At 36.5% G+C, this 18,798-nt stretch overlaps 2 protein-coding genes across 4 annotated transcripts in view; one reads left to right on the top strand and one right to left on the bottom strand.

The window, feature by feature from the left end:
* Positions 1 to 475: 475 nt before the first annotated feature.
* Positions 476 to 18,798, top strand: part of PLEKHH2 (pleckstrin homology, MyTH4 and FERM domain containing H2) — an 83,996-nt gene continuing 65,673 nt past the window's right edge. For all 3 annotated transcript variants that reach the window (XR_012059064.1, XM_072937791.1, XM_072937790.1), the window contains exons 1-3: positions 476 to 575; positions 9,018 to 9,147; positions 17,949 to 18,011. Coding sequence is in view for 2 of the 3 variants with exons in the window: in XM_072937791.1 (XP_072793892.1) it covers positions 9,025 to 9,147; positions 17,949 to 18,011 (186 nt within the window). In the remaining variant the exon portion in view is untranslated. The remainder of the gene's footprint in view (positions 576 to 9,017; positions 9,148 to 17,948; positions 18,012 to 18,798) is intronic.
* Positions 15,696 to 16,865, bottom strand: C1GALT1C1L (C1GALT1 specific chaperone 1 like). The gene is given in 1 exon segment (XM_006211452.3): positions 15,696 to 16,865. A coding segment is annotated over 1 exon segment (945 nt). The 3' UTR covers positions 15,696 to 15,920.

The raw sequence follows: 18,798 nt of genomic DNA, 5'->3' as shown, positions 1-18,798 counted from the left end.
AAGTGCGCAGCAATAGTCTCAGGTGTGTGAAAGGCAGCTGCAAAAAATAAACCTGACAAAAGTAGGATGAAGGCCTGGAATACTAGACTAATGGGTCTGTTCTTGATAACTTAAGCAAAAGGAAGCAAATGAGGGTCTCTGTTAGGGTGCACATCAAAACTGCAATTAAGGACAGTTAACCTGGGAAGAAGGTGAAGGATAGATTGGTAAGAGAAAACACTTCAGGCTGAGACCAAACAGGAGGGTGCCGAGTCGAAGCAAAGGGAATGTAAAGGAGGTGACCGCTACAACAAGCTCTAAGTGTGGTAAAGCCCGGGGGTACAAGCTCCTGGACAGTACTCACTCCTTGGGGAGGGACTGGGAGGGGTCAAAGTCATAGCCACACCCCCGGTGACGTCAGGATGTCGACTGAGGCCTCTGATTGCCTACTCCGGCCGCCAGTCCCAGGACGAGGCGGTGCCCTGCCCCCCGCCAGCTCCAGGCTTGGTGTGAGGCGGGCGCCGGCTGAGAGCCCCAGGAGCCCCGCACCAGGCGCTGCCGGGACTTGGGCGCTGCCACCGGGGGCCGGCGCAGAGGTAGGCAGATGGGACAGGCCGGGAGCCGAGGGGCGACCCTAGCACCTCCGCTGCCCAGGGTCCCCGCCCCCTCGAAAGCGTGCAGTTGCGGGTGGGCTAGCTGCGCTGAGGATGGGGCGGCGGGCCGATCCCGCGGGCCGGACACGGGGGATGGAGCGGTCCGGCAAGGGACTCGCCTCTGCGCCTCCCGCCGCAGCCCAGGCGCTCGACGTCGCTCGCTTTGCTGCCCCCAGGGCTGGGGTCTCGTCTGGGGGCAGTGGCCCGCGGCTCCTCACCCTCTGGTCTCCTGTGACATTTTGTTTGAAAACGCGGGGCCCGGGTTTGTGTTGTAGCGCGGGCGTTCACGGGGAGCCCCGGGCTGCCCCGCGCCCTCGTGCCGAGTGGCCCACAACGTTAGGGGTGCTGCCGCTCGGCCTCCGCTCCTTGAGAGCCCCTTCTTGTGTTCTCGGGGGCGAAAGTTCTCAAACTTTAAAGAACCACATTCTACACCTTGAGTTGCTGGAATGTCAAAGTGCCCTTAGGTGACCTACCGTGAAAGCGCGTTGTTCCTGAAGTTATTAGACCACTTTTTAAAAGATGGAACACTTGAGCCATAGATTTTGATGTGCGAAACGCAGTGGAAAGAGAAGTTGAGCCACTTAAAGCTGAAAAAGCCGTAGTGCTGTGCTACCTGCAGGTCACTGCTTTTTTTGTGAAAATGCCAGTTGCAAGCCTCGACCACACAGCTGTGTGTGACCCCGAGGAGCTGTGGAGTGAGGAGCACGGTTCTTAGCAGTGCCACCGACGGGCAGGCTTTGCCCAAGTGGTGTTGGGTGACGGTCGGGAGGTTCCTTAAACAAGGCAAGCCTCAGTGTGGTCAAGAAAGACATCTTTAATGCTTTAGAAACACACACACACACACACACTCACACACACACACACACACACACACGCACACACGTTACCTGGCCAAGCAAAGCTGTCCCTTAAGAGAAGAGACTTAAAGAATATGAGTGGCTGCCGTGTGCTTCACTAGGGTAAGCCAAAGTAGATGAATTCTTTCTTTTCTTTTTCTTTCCCTTTAGGGATTTGGAAGAGAAACAGGAAGTTAAAGATTCAGAAAAAAAGAGCATTCACTCCACAATTGTAAACAGTTTATTTTGTGTCAGTGACTGTTTCCAAGAGTCATTGGGGGTATTTGGAAACCCAAGACTTTTTCCTGTCTGCTGCAGTGAAGATAGATTACTTTCAAATTCAAAATTTAGAAGTGATATTTATTTAGCACGTGGTTGTAGCTCCCAAAGTTATACCGTTAGGCTTTATAAAATTAGTGGTAGTGGAAAAAGATGGTGGATATTTGTTCAAAATTAGAATCTTTACTCAAGATGGTGAATTAATACAGCAGTTACTTTATACTAACTGAAATTGCGGAATGAAATGAGGAAATCAGGTGTCTAGACCTCAGAATAGACTATTAGCCAATGAATCTTGTTCTGAAATTTTAAAAATAGGGAATGCAGATATTAAATGCCAATAATATTCTTAAGGTTTTGCTACTTCACTGTAAAATATGTAATTAGTGTAACTAAAAAGTAAATAGGTATGTTTAACAGAATTTATCTGATGTGTTGTTTTCATAGCAGAGTATTCTTGGTAAGATATATGCCTGATACTTGTCATACTTTGGGTTAACAGTTAACTCCAAATTATTTGAGTTAATGGTGGAATTCTTGGCAGGGATAACCGCAAACAATGGGTTATTATTTATATATTCACTTAAACTATTACTTTTTCTTTACTCATTTGTAGATACATGCTCTTTTTTTATTGAGGTATAATTCACAAACCATAAAATCTACCCTTTGAAAGTGTGCAGTACAGTTGTTTTTGTTATATTCACAAGGTTGTGCAACCAACAGCCCCATCTAATTCTAGAATATTTTCATCACTCCAAAAAGAAACCCCAAACCCATTAGTAGCTGATCACCATTGCTCTCTGTTCACAGCCCGTGGCAACCACTAAGCTACTTTCTGTCTCTTGGAATTTGCCTATTTCATATAAATGGAATCATGCAATATGTGACTGTTTGTGTCTAGCTTCTTTTACTTGGCACATAGGGTAATATTTTCAAAGTTTGTCCATTGTTGTAACATGTATTATTGCTTTATTCCTTTTTTGTGGCTGAATAAGATTCCATTGTATAGATATACCGCTTTTGTTTATCCATTCATCTGATGATAGATATTTGATTTGTTTCTACTTTTTGGCTGTTTGAATAATGTTGCTATTAACTTTTGTATACAAGTTTTGGTGTGGACTAATGCATTCAATTCTCTTGGGTATATACTTGGCATTGGAGTTGCTGGGACTTATGGTAGCTTTATGTTAAAACTTTTGAGGAACTGTTAAACTATTTTCCAAAGCAGCTGTAGCATTTTTATGTTCTCAACAGCAGTATATGAGAGTTCCAATTTCTCTACATCCTCACCAACACTTGTTGTTACATGTCTTTTTTATTATAACCATCCTATTTGGTGTACAGTGGTTTGTCATTGTGAATTTGATTTGCATTTTCCCTTATAGCTAATGATGTTGAGCACCTTTTCATGTGCTTATTGTCCATTTGTATGTGTTCTTTAGAGAAATATCTATTTAGATCCTTCACCTACATTATAATTAGATTTTTTTTATCATTGAGTTGTAAGAATCCTCTATGTATTCTGGATTTAAGTCCATTATCAGATAATATGATTGACGGATATTTCTCCCCATTCTGTGGATTGTCATTTCACTTTCTATATGGTGTCCTTTGAAGCACGAAATTATTTAATTTTAAGTTCAATTTATTTTTTATTTGGTTATGTATGCTTTAGTTGTCATATCTAAGAAACTGTCGAGTATTCAAAGTCACAAAGACATATGCCCATTTTTTTTTACTAAGAGTTTAGAGCTTAGACTCTTACATCTAGGTTTTTGACCCAATTGGGGTTAATTTTTACATATGGTATGATGTGGTGGGTCCAAATTCATTCTTTTACATTTGGCTATCCAGTTGTCAAGCATCATTTACTGAAAAAACTATTCACTCCCCATTGAATGAATAGTCTTGACACCCTGAAAAATCAGTTCACTCTAAATGTGAGGCTTTATTTCTGTATTTTTAAAAAATGGATTTAATTCCTCCCCGCACCCCACTCTGCCTCCACACACACACAAAAAGAAGATATATTGAAATCCTAACCCCTGGTATCTCAGAATGTGATCTTATTTGGAAGTAGGGTTATTACAGATATAATTTTTTTTCATTTTTTATTGATTCATAATCATTTTACAGTGTCGTGTCAAATTCCAGTGTTCAGCACAATTTTTCAGTCATTCATGGACATATACATACTCATTGTCACATTTTTTTCTCTGTGATTTATCATAACATTTTGTGTCTATTTCCCTGTGCTATACAGTGTAATCTTGTTTATCTATTCTACAATTTTGAAATCCCAGTCTATCCCTTCCCACCCTCTACCCCCCCCCGTAACCACAAGTCTGTATTCTCTGTCCATGAGTCTATTTCTGTCCTGTATTTATGCTTTGTTTTTGTTTGTTTGTTTGTTTTTGTTTTTTAGATTCCACATATGAGCGATCTCATATGGTATTTTTCTTTCTCTTTCTGGCTTACTTCACTTAGAATGACATTCTCTAGGAGCATCCATGTTGCTGCAAATGGCGTTATGTTGTCGGTTTTTATGGCTGAGTAGTATTCCATTGTATAAATATACCACATCTTCTTTATCCAGTCACCTGTTGATGGACATTTAGGCTGTTTCCATGTTTTGGCTATTGTAAATAGTGCTGCTATGAACATTGGAGTGCAGGTGTCATCCTGAAGTAGATTTCCTTCTGGATACAAGCCCAGGAGTGGGATTCCTGGGTCATATGGTAAGTCTATTCCTAGTCTTTTGAGGAATCTCCACACTGTTTTCCATAGTGGCTGCACCAAACTGCATTCCCACCAGCAGTGTAGGAGGGTTCCCCTTTCTCCACAGCCTCTCCAGCATTTGTCATTTTTGGATTTTTGAATGACGGCCATTCTGACTGGTGTGAGGTGATACCTCATTGTAGTTTTGATTTGCATTTCTCTGATAATTAGTGATATTGAACATTTTTTCATGTGCTTTTTGATCATTTGTATGTCTTCCTTGGAGAATTGCTTGTTTAGGTCTTCTGCCCATTTTTGGATTGGGTTGTTTATTTTTTTCTTATTGAGTTGTATGAGCTGCTTATATATTTTGGAGATCAAGCTTTTGTCGGTTTCACTTGCAAAAATTTTCTCCCATTCCGTAGGTTTTCTTCTTGTTTTATTTCTGGTTTCCTTTGCTCTGCAGAAGCTTGTAAGTTTCATTAGGTCCCATTTGTTTATTCTTGCTTTTATTTCTTCTAGGAGAAAATTTTTGAAATGTATGTCAGATAATGTTTTGCCTATGTTTTCCTCTAGGAGGTTTATTGTGTCTTGTCTTATGTTTAAGTCTTTAATCCATTTTGAGTTGATTTTTGTATATGGTGTAAGGGTGTGTTCTAGCTTCATTGTTTTACATGCTGCTGTCCAGTTTTCCCAACACCATTTGCTGAAGAGACTGTCTTTATTCCATTGTATATTCTTGCCTCCTTTGTCAAAGATGAGTTGACCAAAAGTTTGTGGGTTCATTTCTGGGCTCTCTATTCTGTTCCATTGGTCTATATGTCTGTTTTGGTACCAATACCATGCTGTCTTGATGACTGTAGCTCTATAGTATTGTCTGAAGTCTGGGAGAGTTATTCCTCCAGCCTCTTTCTTTCTCTTCAGTAATGCTTTAGCAATTCTAGGTCTTTGATGGTTCCATATAAATTTGATTATGATTTGTTCTAGTTCTGTGAAATATGTCCTGGGTAATTGGATAGGGATTGCATTAAATCTGTAGATTGCCTTGGGCAGTGTGACCATTTTAACAATATTGATTCTTCCAATCTAAGAGCATGAAATATCTTTCCATTTTTTAAAGTCTTCTTTAAAGAATTTCCTTCATCAATGGTTTATAGTTTTCTGTGTATAATTCTTTCGCCTCCTTGGTTAGATTTATTCCCAGATATTTTATTACTTTGGGTGCTATTTTAAAGGGGATTGTTTCTTTACTTTCTATTTCTGTTGATTTATCATTAGTGTAAAGAAAGGCAACTGATTTTTGAACATTAATTTTGTAACCTGCTACCTTGCTGAATTCTTCGATCAGCTCTAGTAGCTTTTTTGTGGACCTTTTAGGGTTTTCTATATATAGTAACATGTCGTCAGCATATAATGACACTTTTACCTCTTCTTTTCCAATTTGGATCCCTTTTATTTCTTTCTCTTGCCTGATTGCTGTGGCTAGGACTTCGAGGACTATATTGAATAGGAGTGGTGATAGTGGGCATCCTTGTCTTGTCCCAGATTTTAGTGGGTATAATTTTTTAATTGAAATATAATTGATGTACAATATTATGTTAGTTTTCAGGTATACTATATATGAAGTGATCACCACTATATGTCTAGCAACCATCTGTCCCCATACGAAGTTAGTACATTGACCATATTTCTTATGCTGTGTATCACATCCCTGTGACTTATTTATTATACAACTAACATGAGGTTTGTACCACCTGATCCCCTTCACCTATTTTGCCCCCACCCTTATTTCTTATTTCCTTATTTCTGTACTTACAATTTTATTCCATTGATCTATGTCTTTTTTTTTTAATGCCAGTACCACACAGTCTTGATTACTGTAGCTTTATAGTAATTTTTGAAATTGGAATATGTGAGTCCTACAACTTCTTAAGATTGTTTTGGTTATTCTGGGTTCCCTTAAATTCCATATGAATTTTAGGATCAGCTTATCAATTTCTGAAAAAGATGCAGTTGGAATTTTGACAGGGATTGCACTGAATGTGTATATTCATTTGCCAGTATTTGCCATCCTCACAATAATAAGTCTTCCAATCCATGAATGTGGGATGTTTTCCATTTATTTGAATCTTCTTTAACTTCTCTCATTTTGTAGTTTTCAGAGAACAAATCTTTTGTTAAGTTTACTCCTAAGTATTTACTTCTTTCTGATGTTTTCATACATGGAATATATTCTTGATTTCATTACTGAAGTTTTCCTTGCTAATGTACAGGAAAACAAGTGATTTTTGTATATTGATCTGGTTTCCTGAAACTTTGCTGAACTCATATAGTTCTAATAGTTTTTTTATGGATTCCTTAGAATTCTCTATGTATAGGATTATGACATATTAAAATAGAAATTGTTTCAGTTTTTCCTTTCCAGTCCATATGCTTTTTGTTTAATTTCCTTGCCTTCATTAGACCCTCCAGTATGATGTTGAATAGAAGTGGCGAGAGAGGACATCCTTATGTTGTTTCTGATCTTAGGCGAATCAGTCATTTACCATTAAGTGTGATGTTAGCTATGCTCTTTGTCAGGTTGAAGTTCATTTCTATTGCTAGTTTTGAATGTTTTTATCATAAAAGAGTATTGGATTTTGTCGAATTTTTTTTCTGCATCTATTGACCTGATCATATGATTTTTGTCTTTTATTCCTATGGTGATTTTCGTTTGTTAAAAAATATGTTCATGTTATTTTTAAAACTGTAGAAATTTTACAGTAGAACATAAACAGGTTATTTTAAATGTGGAACAAAATTTGACCAACATGAAATAGACTCTTCTTATTGGTTAAGATAGAGGAGTGTCCCTACATTTCTGGGCAGGGTTTAAGGCTGGTTCAAGGTTTAAGGATGTCCATTTCAGGACTGCTTTTTATTTTTAATATTTCACCTGTGTTTTCTTCCTTGTCCACTCGAAAGCTAGTGAGGAGAGAAATGAAGTAGTAGCAGAATTGAGAAAAAACTTGTGACTGACGAAGTGCCTTATTTACTTCTAAATCATTGATAATAAATGCTGATGTGGGTAATGAAAAGGTCACTAACAATGCTAATATCCTTAGGAAAAAACTCAGAAAACAAAGAAATGAAAAGAGAATGATTTCTAGGCCTACAATAAGTTTCCCTTAAATTACAGCTAGAATTTAAAAGCATCTGGAGGCTTTGAGATGTTGCGGGAGCTGTTAATAAAGTTGTAGCCTTTGTAGAACAGCTGTGCTTCTATTTATTTCTAAATTATTGAGTGATAGTGTAAGTGTTAATGTGAACACTGATTTAAGCACAAAACAATATTTCTGCTAGAAAAATAATCTTTTGCAGATTTTAAAAACTGGTATAGGTTTAGGAAAGGGTTGTATTACACTAAATATTGGGAAAATAAACTTGGTTAATATTTTTGTAAAACAAAAGAACAGAATAGTACACTTCAACTGCAGTTCCATCCTGGGGTCTGAGAGTTTTGCTGTCACATGTGTTCCAAAAGTAGGGCTTGGCTTCTCTCTCCAGGAGAGCCATTCCTAATGCAGATTCTGTCAGTTCATTGCAAGGGCAATTCAGAAATACACTATCAAGCCATCTATGAAAATAGCCTGATAAAACATTAACAAACATTTAAAACTACTTTAATGAATCCCAGAGCTAGAAACAGTCGTGCTTTCAAAATCAGGCAATAGTTTTTTGCACTTTTGAATTTCAGAGCCAGTTCCCCTGCCTCTTGGCTTACCCCTGATAGTGCTTCTCCCAGGGATTAATCTCCTCCAAAGGGAAAGTTAATATCATGGAAAACACTGATTCCAGGTTTGCTTTATGTAGATGATTCCAAATTTTGTATTTATATGTTTTCTCTTCTTGCACCAAATAAAAATTGTGCAAACTTGTCCAGGATCATAATACTTTGCCCAGTTAAATATGCCAAAAGATTTTTGGCTTGAAAGATAGCCTGGACCTGGACAAATTTAGGGTGATGGTGAGGAATAATTATAATATAACTCTAAGCCATAATTGCAACACCGATATGAAGTTTCTTCAGATTATTCTATCATGCTCCTAAATGAATCAAAACTATAACAATTCTGTAAGTTTAAGAACATGGTAAAATTATGAGCTGACAGATTTTTAAAAATTCGTTGAGGAGAGCTTAAATAATGACAGGACTCTGTTTGGTGCTATTATATTGTCCAAAGTGCTGTTGAGAACATCAATATTTAATTTGTTCCTTAAACATACTTATGAAGAAGGATGATTTGTTATTATCGCATCTCCCGTTTCCTAGGTTGAAAAAGCTGAGATGTAGAAAGGTTAAAAGTTACACAGAAAGTTTACGTAACCCACTTGGACCTCCAACCCTAGCCTCTTGTCTGTCACCAGTTCTGGAATTTATCTTAGAATTCAAAAAACTTGTGTCTAGATATCGTTAGATGGTGACTAGAATGTGTACATTGGGTGATTTAATGAATTCTCTTGAATGCTAATTGGTATTATGCCACTTGAATGCTTTCTTTTCTAGAATAAATATGGCAGAGCTCTCTGAGACAGAAGGACCAGTAGATTGGAAAGAACGATGTGTAGCCCTGGAGTCCCAGCTCATGAAGTTTAGAGTTCAAGCAAGCAAGATAAGAGAGCTCTTAGCAGAGAAGGTAAGCTTTTCTCCCTCACCTTTGTTAGTAAACATCAGCTATTTGGGGCCCACTTCATTTGTGTGAAATAGCCCAGTACTTTAGGGAGTAAACATTTCTTAAGTAATGAGTATAATTTAGCTTTTCGTCAGGGATCTGAGGCTGTATTTGGCATATTTTTCTGCCAGTATTAGAATGGATTGGACATTAAGACAAAAAACACTTCTTTGCAAATACTAGTGGAATATGTAAGAATTGTGTATATTTGATGAATGTGGAGTTCATTTATTCCAGAGAGAACAGCTGTAACTTATTTGATTTTATTAGAGAAGTGTGACAGCATTTTGATCTACTAAATGTTTAGGAAAATCACCTTTAAAGTGATTATAGAAGAATGTTCCCTATTGATAGTAGATTGTGTTTATTCTGCATTTGGAAGTATGCCACCTATTTAGGAATTTGTGTTGACTAACTATATATCACTAAACTATCATCTGGGCTAGAATTGAATTAATACAATTATATGCTTCTCTTAATGGTCCTAATCATGTAATTAAAATGTAATTTACGTCATAGGAGGTTTTTTCACATGTATGTGTATAAAACCTATAGATTAACTCATTTTTTATTCATTCAATAAATATTCATTGAGGGCTGATTTTGTGCCAGACCCTGTTCTTAATGCCAAAGTTACATCTGTGAATTAGACAACACATGTTCCTATTTCTGACAAACTTGGATTCTAGACCTGGGCTGTCCAATATGGCAGGCACTAGCCACAAGTGGCTTTTGAGCAGTTGGAATGAGTCTAGTTCAACTTGAGATCTGTTGGAAATGTAAAATACACACTGGATTGTAAAGATATAGTATGAAAAAAATAATGTAAAATATCTAATAATAATATTTATATTGATTACATGTTGAAAAGATAATATTTTAGATATTAGATTAAATAGAAAGTTTTAAATTTAATTTTACCTATTTCTTTTTACTTTTTTAACATGGGTACCAGAAAATTTTAAATTATATATACATCTCACATTGTATTTCTGTTGAACAATGCTGTCTGTATGGTTGGATAAATGATACTAATGGTTGTTCAGAACTGATCAAAAGAACTTATAGGTGGTTTTTTAAACTCTAGTATGCATAATCTTTTTTGGGTAGAGACTGGTACACATATCACATCTCCAAAAATTGTCTTAAACCTTCCTTTCATTGCTAGCCCAAAATCTCTTAGCACAGAAGAATTCTAATAAAGTCCAGTAAAACATCATTCAGTTCAAACGTTTATATATAGCGTCTTAAATTTCTGAGCTTTTGCATCAGTTGGATGGAAAGATTAAAGTTATCCTATTCACTTTGGGTCAGACAGTGACCCAGTAATAGGCTTTGTGGAATGAATTCCCCAATATCAATTTGCTTTCTTTATTGTTATTACAATAAAAACTATAACTTGAAAAGAATTTCCCTGTGAATATCTCCAAGTTGGGGAAGCCTATCCTAACTCAGGGTATATACGTGACTTGTGCTGTTTGCTCCTCTCTATAAAAATCATTTCCCAGGTTATACTCTGATTTGTCTAGTATTTTCCACAATCCCATCCCCCCATGCAATAATTTTGTCAAGATTTCCAATTATAACCTTGTTGCTAAACTTCACGGGCACCTCTGAGGCATCCCAGATGCCCTAGCCTCTCAACGGTTGGCCCACTCTTGACCACAGCCTCCTCCAAATTTTCTTAGTTCCCTTGACTACTGTGCTCTCCTAGTCTCCTTATGGACTTTCTTTATAAGAAGTTATGCTTATTTGGGTTCTAATTAATTGACCTTTAAGTTATAAATTTAATGGCAATATTTTTTTTGTTTGTCAGACTTGTTGCAACTAATTTCTTTGTGAGTGCGCATTTTTTAAATTTTAAAAGTGTCATTTTCTCTGTAAGTAAAATTGTGAATAGTTTTTTGATTACTAATTTATATTATTAGATTTTCTTTGTCAGTGAATGAATATTGAGAGGAATATTATTTCAGAATTGCTGTTTTAGTTGTGGTTTCTTTTTCTTCTTCTTCTTTTTTTTTTTTTTTTTGGTCTTCTGTATTTTGTAACTGTCTTAAATCTTTTGACAGATCTAAGAGAGGGAATGATTCAGATGTGTTTTATACAGTGGAAACTGGATAAGTATGCCAAGTTACTCATGGTTTCCCAGTAAATATATTCAACACCAAAATGAGAATAACGCTTGTTTCACAGTATTTTCTGTTATATTCCATTATGAAATGTTTTTCTCTGGATTAAAGATTATTTTTGGTACTCAGCCATGTTTTAATAAACATACCAAATATTGATTTATTATGTACCATGCACTTTATAGGTAGGATTTATTTAATTCTTATAACGACCTATGAAGTAAGAAGCTTTATTGTTCCCATTTTATAAATTTGGAAACTGATGTTTTCTATGTGCCTGGCAATCTTCTAAGTGCTTTATGTGTATTAACTCTTTAATCCTTATAACAAGCATGTGAGGTAGGTACAAATATTATTCATATTTACACAGGAGGAAACTAAGGTACATGAAAGTTATTTAACTTGTCTGAGTTCATGCTGAAATGTAAGTAATGGAGCCAAGATTTGAAAATAGGCATTTTGTTTGTTTTTAGAGCCTGAATGCTTAGCCATCACCCTATATGGCATCTCTAATCTAGTTTTATTACCACATACCTTGCTTTCTCTGATATTCTTACTTACTCATCCGTTCTGTCTTCTCCTGTTGAGTCACACAATGTATAAATCCATCTCTGCTTGGCAGCAGGTGTCTGTGTAAGTTAAGATGTGCGTATGTATGCAGTAATAGCAGTTTACATAATAGTACATATTTTCCAAGGCAAACCGTATTGCATTGCTTCTGCATGCCAGCTTGAGTCAAATATTGCATTCCAGAGGCTAGTCTGATCCCATCCATACATAGCCTTTGGTTTTGCATTAGAACCATTTTGCCTCACAGCTTCTTCCTAACAGTTCTCCATACCTTCCCCTGGGTGGATGCAGGCCTAAGGCGGAAGATTCTTGAGAGCATACTCATTTGATTCTTCAGCTCTTTGCCAGAAACTCTGTCCAACTTTTCCTATCTGCTATAGTTCTTGTTTTCAACTCTGTTTTCTTGGCTCTGACTATAGATAGCTAACACTAGGTGCCAACTATGATTCCTAAGCCTGGACTACAGCCATTAACTGGTTTAAACCCCACATTAACTCTATGAGATAACTGTTGTTACCCCCAATTTCAAGATGTTGACATGAAGGCTAAGAGTATCCGAGTAGTGTACCCAGTGTCGCACAGCCAACAACAGCAGAGCTGACATGAAACCTTAGCTCTTTCACGCTTTTTTGTGTGATGCAGCTAAAAGAGTGCCTGGCACATAGAAGTGTATCCTTCTGCCTGGACACACTGGTTGAGTGTACAAGGAGATGATTTAAACCAGTAACTATAGATTGATGGGAGACATCTTTCTGGATTTTTTAAGGAAAAATGTGTGAAAGGATCTCAGAGTGATTTTTTTTTATAATTAAAGGTGGATTTCAATTATATGCCCCTTATATATTTTTGGAGATGTATTAGGGGAATACATTATGGATTTTTTTAAACTATTTTTTCACCTATTTGGTTTTTTCCATCACAATTTCCAAGTAACTTTGAATATTGAAGCTTGTGAAGAAAAAGGCCTTATTGGAGTCTTGGGCAAATTCTGCTGTAAGTGGGAGAGGTCTTTAGAGGAATTTAAGGAATGGTGTTGGAAATATCTCTAGTATGCCAAACATAAACTCTTCAGGGAAGCTGAGATTTAAGTAGTTTTCCTACTTTACAGTATTACTAGTTCATTTTCTGAGTCAGGGAGGGAAAGAGAAAGTTTCTTTTTCAGTTGAAGTGAATGTTATTTCCTACGGGTTAGATTTTCAGTGAAAAGGAAAAGGTGAAAAGTATGAAGAATTCTCCCTTTCAGCATGGCCCACATAACCTAAGGCTGCCTCTACCTGATACAGCATTTCTGTCTGGAGTTCCTGCCACTTGACCTTCCTCTTGTGGTATGTTTCCCCTGAGGTGGTGTAGGATTCTCTTCTGGGAATAATGAGTCCCTAGGCAGCATGGTATTTGCTTTCATATAACAGTCCTGTCAAATCGCAAGTATCTTTTCTTGTAACATCCTTGTCTGGTTTTGGAATCAGAGTAATGCTGGCCTCACAAAAAGAGTTTGGAACAGTTCCCTGCTCTTCTATTTTTTTTTTTTTTTTTTTTGGAATAGTTTGAGAAGGATTGGTATTAACTCTTTGAATGTTTGACAGAATTCACCAGTGAAGCCATCTGGTCCTTGACTTTTTTGTTTGTTGGGAGGTTTTTGATTCCTGACTCAATCTCCTTACTGCTAATTGTTCGGATTTTCTGTTTCATCATGATTCAGTCTTGGTAGGTTGTATGTTTCCAGAAATGTATCCATTTCTTCTAGGTTGCCCAAATTATTGACATATAATTATTTATATTGGTCTTTTATGATCCTTTGGACTTCTGTGGTATTAGTGATCATATCTCCTTCATTTCTGATTTTGTATTTTGAGTCTTCTCTCTTTTTTTCATAGTAAGTCTAGCTAAAGTTTTGTTAGTTTTGTTTATTTTTTTTTCAAAGAATTGTCTCTTAGGTTCATTGATATTATCTACTGTCTTTTTAATCTCTATTTCATTTATTTTTGCTCCAATCTTTATTATTTCCCTCCTTCTACTAACTTGGGGTTTCATTTGTTCTTTTTCTAGTTCCTTGAGGTGTAAATATAGGTTGTTTATTTGAGACTTTTCTTGTCTCTTGAGGTAGCATTTATTGCTGTGAACTTCCCACATAGAATTGCTTTTACAGCATCCCATAGATTTTGGTATCTTCCATTTTCATTTTCATTTGTCTCAAGGTATTTTTTTAAATTTCTCTTTTGATTTATTCTTTGACCCATTTGTTTTTTGGTAGCATGTTGTTTAATCTCCACATACTTGTGAATTTCAAGTTTTTTTCATGCAATTAATTTCTAGTTTTATACCTTTGTTGTCAGAAAAGATGTTTGATATGATTTCAGTCCTCTTAAATTTATTAAGACTTGTTTTCTGACCTAACATGTGATCTCTTTAAATACATCTGAAATCATAATAAATGTTTTCTATTTCTATATATCATGTAGATGGAGTTTTCTTTACCTATCCCCTCCCATGCTTTTTTTTCCCTCTCTGATACTTTGGAAGCTATAAACTGAATTTCTGTTCTTTTAAGTAGTTATTCTTAACTCTTTTTAAAAAGAAAGGTCAGCAAAAATACTTTATACTTTAACAGTAGAATTTGAAACTGAATATGGCAAGGAAATATTAGGGAGTTGGTGATAATTACCAAAAAAAAAAAAAACTATATATAGGGTAGTATTGTGGTGGGAGTTTGGTGAGGGAAAGAACAGGAAGCCAATAGCAATGGAGAGCTGAGTATCAAAAACAGAATCTGCTGAAGCTGTTAGGATGGCCAGCACTGACTTTTCTTTAGAGAGCACTTTAGAAAACGGGCATTTTCTAAAATAAATAATGGCACCTTTAGTCAAAGTTTTCAAGCAAGCTCTTGGAATGTAGGTAATTATTCAGCTTTGATGAATACTAGAAGATGCTAAATATTGTATAAGTCCATTAGAAGCTATCGAACGGAAAAATGTCAGGCAACCAGAAAGACTTCAATCATCCCATCTTGTCTTAGAGAGAACTAATGGTTTTTACAACATCACCATAAAACTACTTACTTTAAAAGCCTCAGGTAGTGTGGGGATGTGTTGAGACAGGCTTTGCTAGAATCACATTTTAGGTAGGATGATAAATACAACCAAAGGAAATCTTTCAGTTGTAGTAACAATTTAGCCTTCAGCAACTCCTTAGTCTGCCATGGATTTGCAATAGCAGCAGACTTTTAATTTATAATATAGATGTGTTTTCATAAAAATAAAGAATACAGATATGTTTTACATATAAATATGTTTTAAAGGCTAAATCCAAAATGGCACGGTGTCACTTCCACTGCATTCTGTGGGTCAAGGCAAGTCACAAAGCCTTCCCAGTTCAGGAGAAGAGGCAGTAAACCTCATCTCTCAATGAAAGAGGTGGCAGAAAGAAAGTTAATTGGCAGTAGTAAAAATAACGTTCCTTCTTATAGGCACAGTACTTGACAGATGTAATTTCATTCAATAATCTATAATACGTTAAATACCTCCTATGTATAAAGATTTGTATTAGGGTATGTAACAGTGAAGCAAACAGACAAGGCTACTGTCCTCATTGTTACCACTAGAAAGCAAACATTTCAGAAAGAGAAACCTGACTATATTTGTATGGTCCTTGTTCTGGCTGCTATGACAAAATACCACAGACTCTAGTTTATAAACAACAGAAATTTATTTCTCACAATTCTGGAGTCTGGAAGTCTGAGATCAGACTGATATGTAAAGTGAGACATATGTAATTAAAAATTTTCTAATAACATTAATGAAAAAGAAACAGATGGAATTAATTTTAATATTATGTTTTATTTAATGCATCATATTCCAAAGGATTATCATTTCAATGTAGGTCACTATGAAAAATTACTCAAGCTTTTACACTTTTTGTAATAGATTTTCAAATAATATATTATTGAGTGAAGTGTGTAGTTTACACTTACACCACATCACAATTTGGACTAGCCACATTTCAAGTGCTCTTGGACAGCACAGTTCTGTTACTCCCCAGCCCTCAGTCATTTTCTGAACCATTTGGAGGCAAGAAAATCAGCGTGTCATTGAAATAATGTCCAAATGCCCTGAGCCGATACACACCGTACATCATTACTGTCATCTTTTGGGGAGTCAGTCCACTAAAAGTAACAGCCATATCTGAACAGCAGCCTTCTACTACTGGCTGGCGGTTATTAGACATTGTCTCTCTAATAAGATGTGCAATAGGTTTTGTATTAAATATAGCTCTTCCTTCAGAATCCTCTGCATTTTCTGCAAGAACTCCCACATATTTCAGGCAGACTGCCAGCTGCATATCTGCAGATAACTCCCAAAAGGCCCTTTGCTCTGCACACTTTTTAGTCTTATTAAGAAAGCTGTTAAGTCTTTTCAGAGCCTCCATACTTAAGACAGTTCCTCCTTTCATAGTCACATATTTGAGGTCGCCAGATGTTGCAATGTGACCCAGGTAGAAAGGTTGTGATGCGTCCTTAGTAAACAGAAGATACTTTAAATTTTCAATGACAGCAAATGTAGTGGGGTGTGCAAGAAAGAACCAGCTGTAGTTGTCCCCATGCTTTTCAAAGACATGTTGGTAAGTTTTCCTCATCTATGTCCACTTGTCATTTTCTTTATTAAACAAATTATCATTTTTAGTATTGTAGAGCTCTGCTTTGTCACAGTGTTTGGTCCAAGTCTCTTTCAGTACAGCCCAATAATGCTCATCATTGGATTCTCCAAGGATGATACAGTAAATACGGATATTTTTGCTAAGCTCCATGCGTTGCGCTTCGGAAATGTTTAAGAAATCTTTTGTGTTAGGTAGGCGGAGGTGATGATGCTCGTGGTCTTGAGTTCTACCTCTGTGTCGCATGTTAATTTGCCCAAACATAGTTATAAAAACACAGCAAATGCTCCCAACCAGCATACCGTTAAAAAATGATACACCTGTAGCAGAAACCATCTTTCAGGCGTTGAGGACAGCTCGCGTGGGTCAAACGCAGCCACAGGTGGAATCCATTGCCCAAGCCGTCCGGAGCCAGTGGCTACGCTCCCTGCGGGCCGCTCTAGCTGCCTGGGGCCACTTCTTGGTGGTTTCGAGAAGGGGGCGGGGCGGGGCGGGGCCAGCGTATCGGCTATGGGGTGGTACCCAGAGTTACCCAGTTACCCAGAGTTACCCAGATTCCTGTGAGTTTGAGATGCTCTAGAAGTTCTGGGCGTCTGGGAGTATCATCCAACAATAAAACTGATAATGAACACAGATCAAGCCACAGACGGCTTGGGCTGACCAGACTTCAACACTCAGAAAAAACGAATTTGAAATTTAGTTTTACATCACGGTTGTGTATTCAGTATTTGGTTCACACCTCTTATGTTAATCTGCATTGGGTCCTTCATAAGACTTTTGTTTATTTTACTTGTAATATTCATTTTAGTATTTTACTTTAAATCTCTGAACTTCTTATTCTCCACAGAACTTTAAAAAAAAGAACAAACAACTTTTACATTCTCTGTGCCCTATGCGTTTGTGGACGTTTGTGGGTTTATTTAGAGTCTCTTCTGTACTGTTTCCATCACAATCTATAAGAATTAAAACTACTTAGTTGTGACTTAAACATCCCATCTATGGAGATTATGAGAATACACCACTTTCTGATATCATTGGGACTTTTTTTTTTTTTGAAGTATAATCAGTTTACAATGTTGGGCACTGGGACTTTATGATCAACAAATCAAAATAGGACTTTGAGGTCTTACTATTCTCTTAGATTTAATTATAATTCTTAATACTATTGCCCAGTAATTTCTAACATACAGTCCAATGAAGAAAATTCTATTGATGAAAACTCATGTAGTACATATTACATTGTATTAAAAGAATAAAACCTTTGGTATTTTTTTTTTGATCAGTTTAAAAATATACGCTGAAAGAGCCTTCAGTGTGTTAAATTGTATGCCATTCGCATCCACTGAACTACTTTAAATATTCTTAAAGAATTCCAAAAGGGAAATATGAAATTTTAAAATATTTTCCCCTACTTTACAGATGCAGCAGCTTGAGAGACAAGTTATTGATGCTGAGCGTCAAGCAGAAAAGGCTTTTCAACAGGTAGGATATTATTTTATTGACAAAATTGTTTTCTGCCTCTACCAGTGTAAACATTGTTTTGCCCAAAACAGTCTCCTGAAAGTAGTCTTCAGCCCTCCTGTTCATCGTATCATGTTGACTGTTCATGAGCTGGATTCATAGAGAAAATTGAGACTCTAACATCATTTTGCTCCATGACAAATTTTCAAAAGGACAAAAATGCTTCCATCAGGAAGTTTTATCTTACTTCTGAAAAAATCAAATGTGACTTTTATCCCTAACCGTAATGAAATTTTATGTGTAAATATGTTCAAGGCAGCCTTACTTATAGTAATAGAGTTGGAAATAATATGAATGCTGTATTGTAGGACAAAGAGTAAGTGAACTGTGTCTACTCCATGAAATCTTAAAGAACCATTAAAATAATTATTACAAAGTATATATACAAATAAGGAAAAATGCGTAGAGTTACATTAGGAAAAATATACACAAAATTTTATACTTAATATGCTAATAGGTATGGAAGAGAAAAGTCAAACCTAAGAGTTAAAAAAAGCTATTAGGAAACACCCAAAATTTAACAGGTTTGTGGAATTATGGATGATTGGGTTTTTTCTTCTATATTTTTATACTTTCTAGTGTTTGTTTTTGGTACTACTTTTATTTAAAAGTAATGTTTTAGTAAGTCAGTTAACCCTTTCTGAGCCTTGACAACAGTATAGTGGTTAAATGAGTGGCTTGGATGAGCCCACCAGCCTTAAAGTTTGTCTAAGGAGCCTAAATTGATAACCTCACACTTTATGAAAAA

Source organism: Vicugna pacos, chromosome 15 (assembly GCF_048564905.1).
Source record: "Vicugna pacos chromosome 15, VicPac4, whole genome shotgun sequence".
In the NCBI taxonomy this organism is placed as follows: Eukaryota; Metazoa; Chordata; class Mammalia; order Artiodactyla; family Camelidae; genus Vicugna; species Vicugna pacos.
The sequence above is the reverse complement of the archived record's forward strand: the minus strand, read 5'-3'. Positions and strand labels throughout refer to the sequence as shown.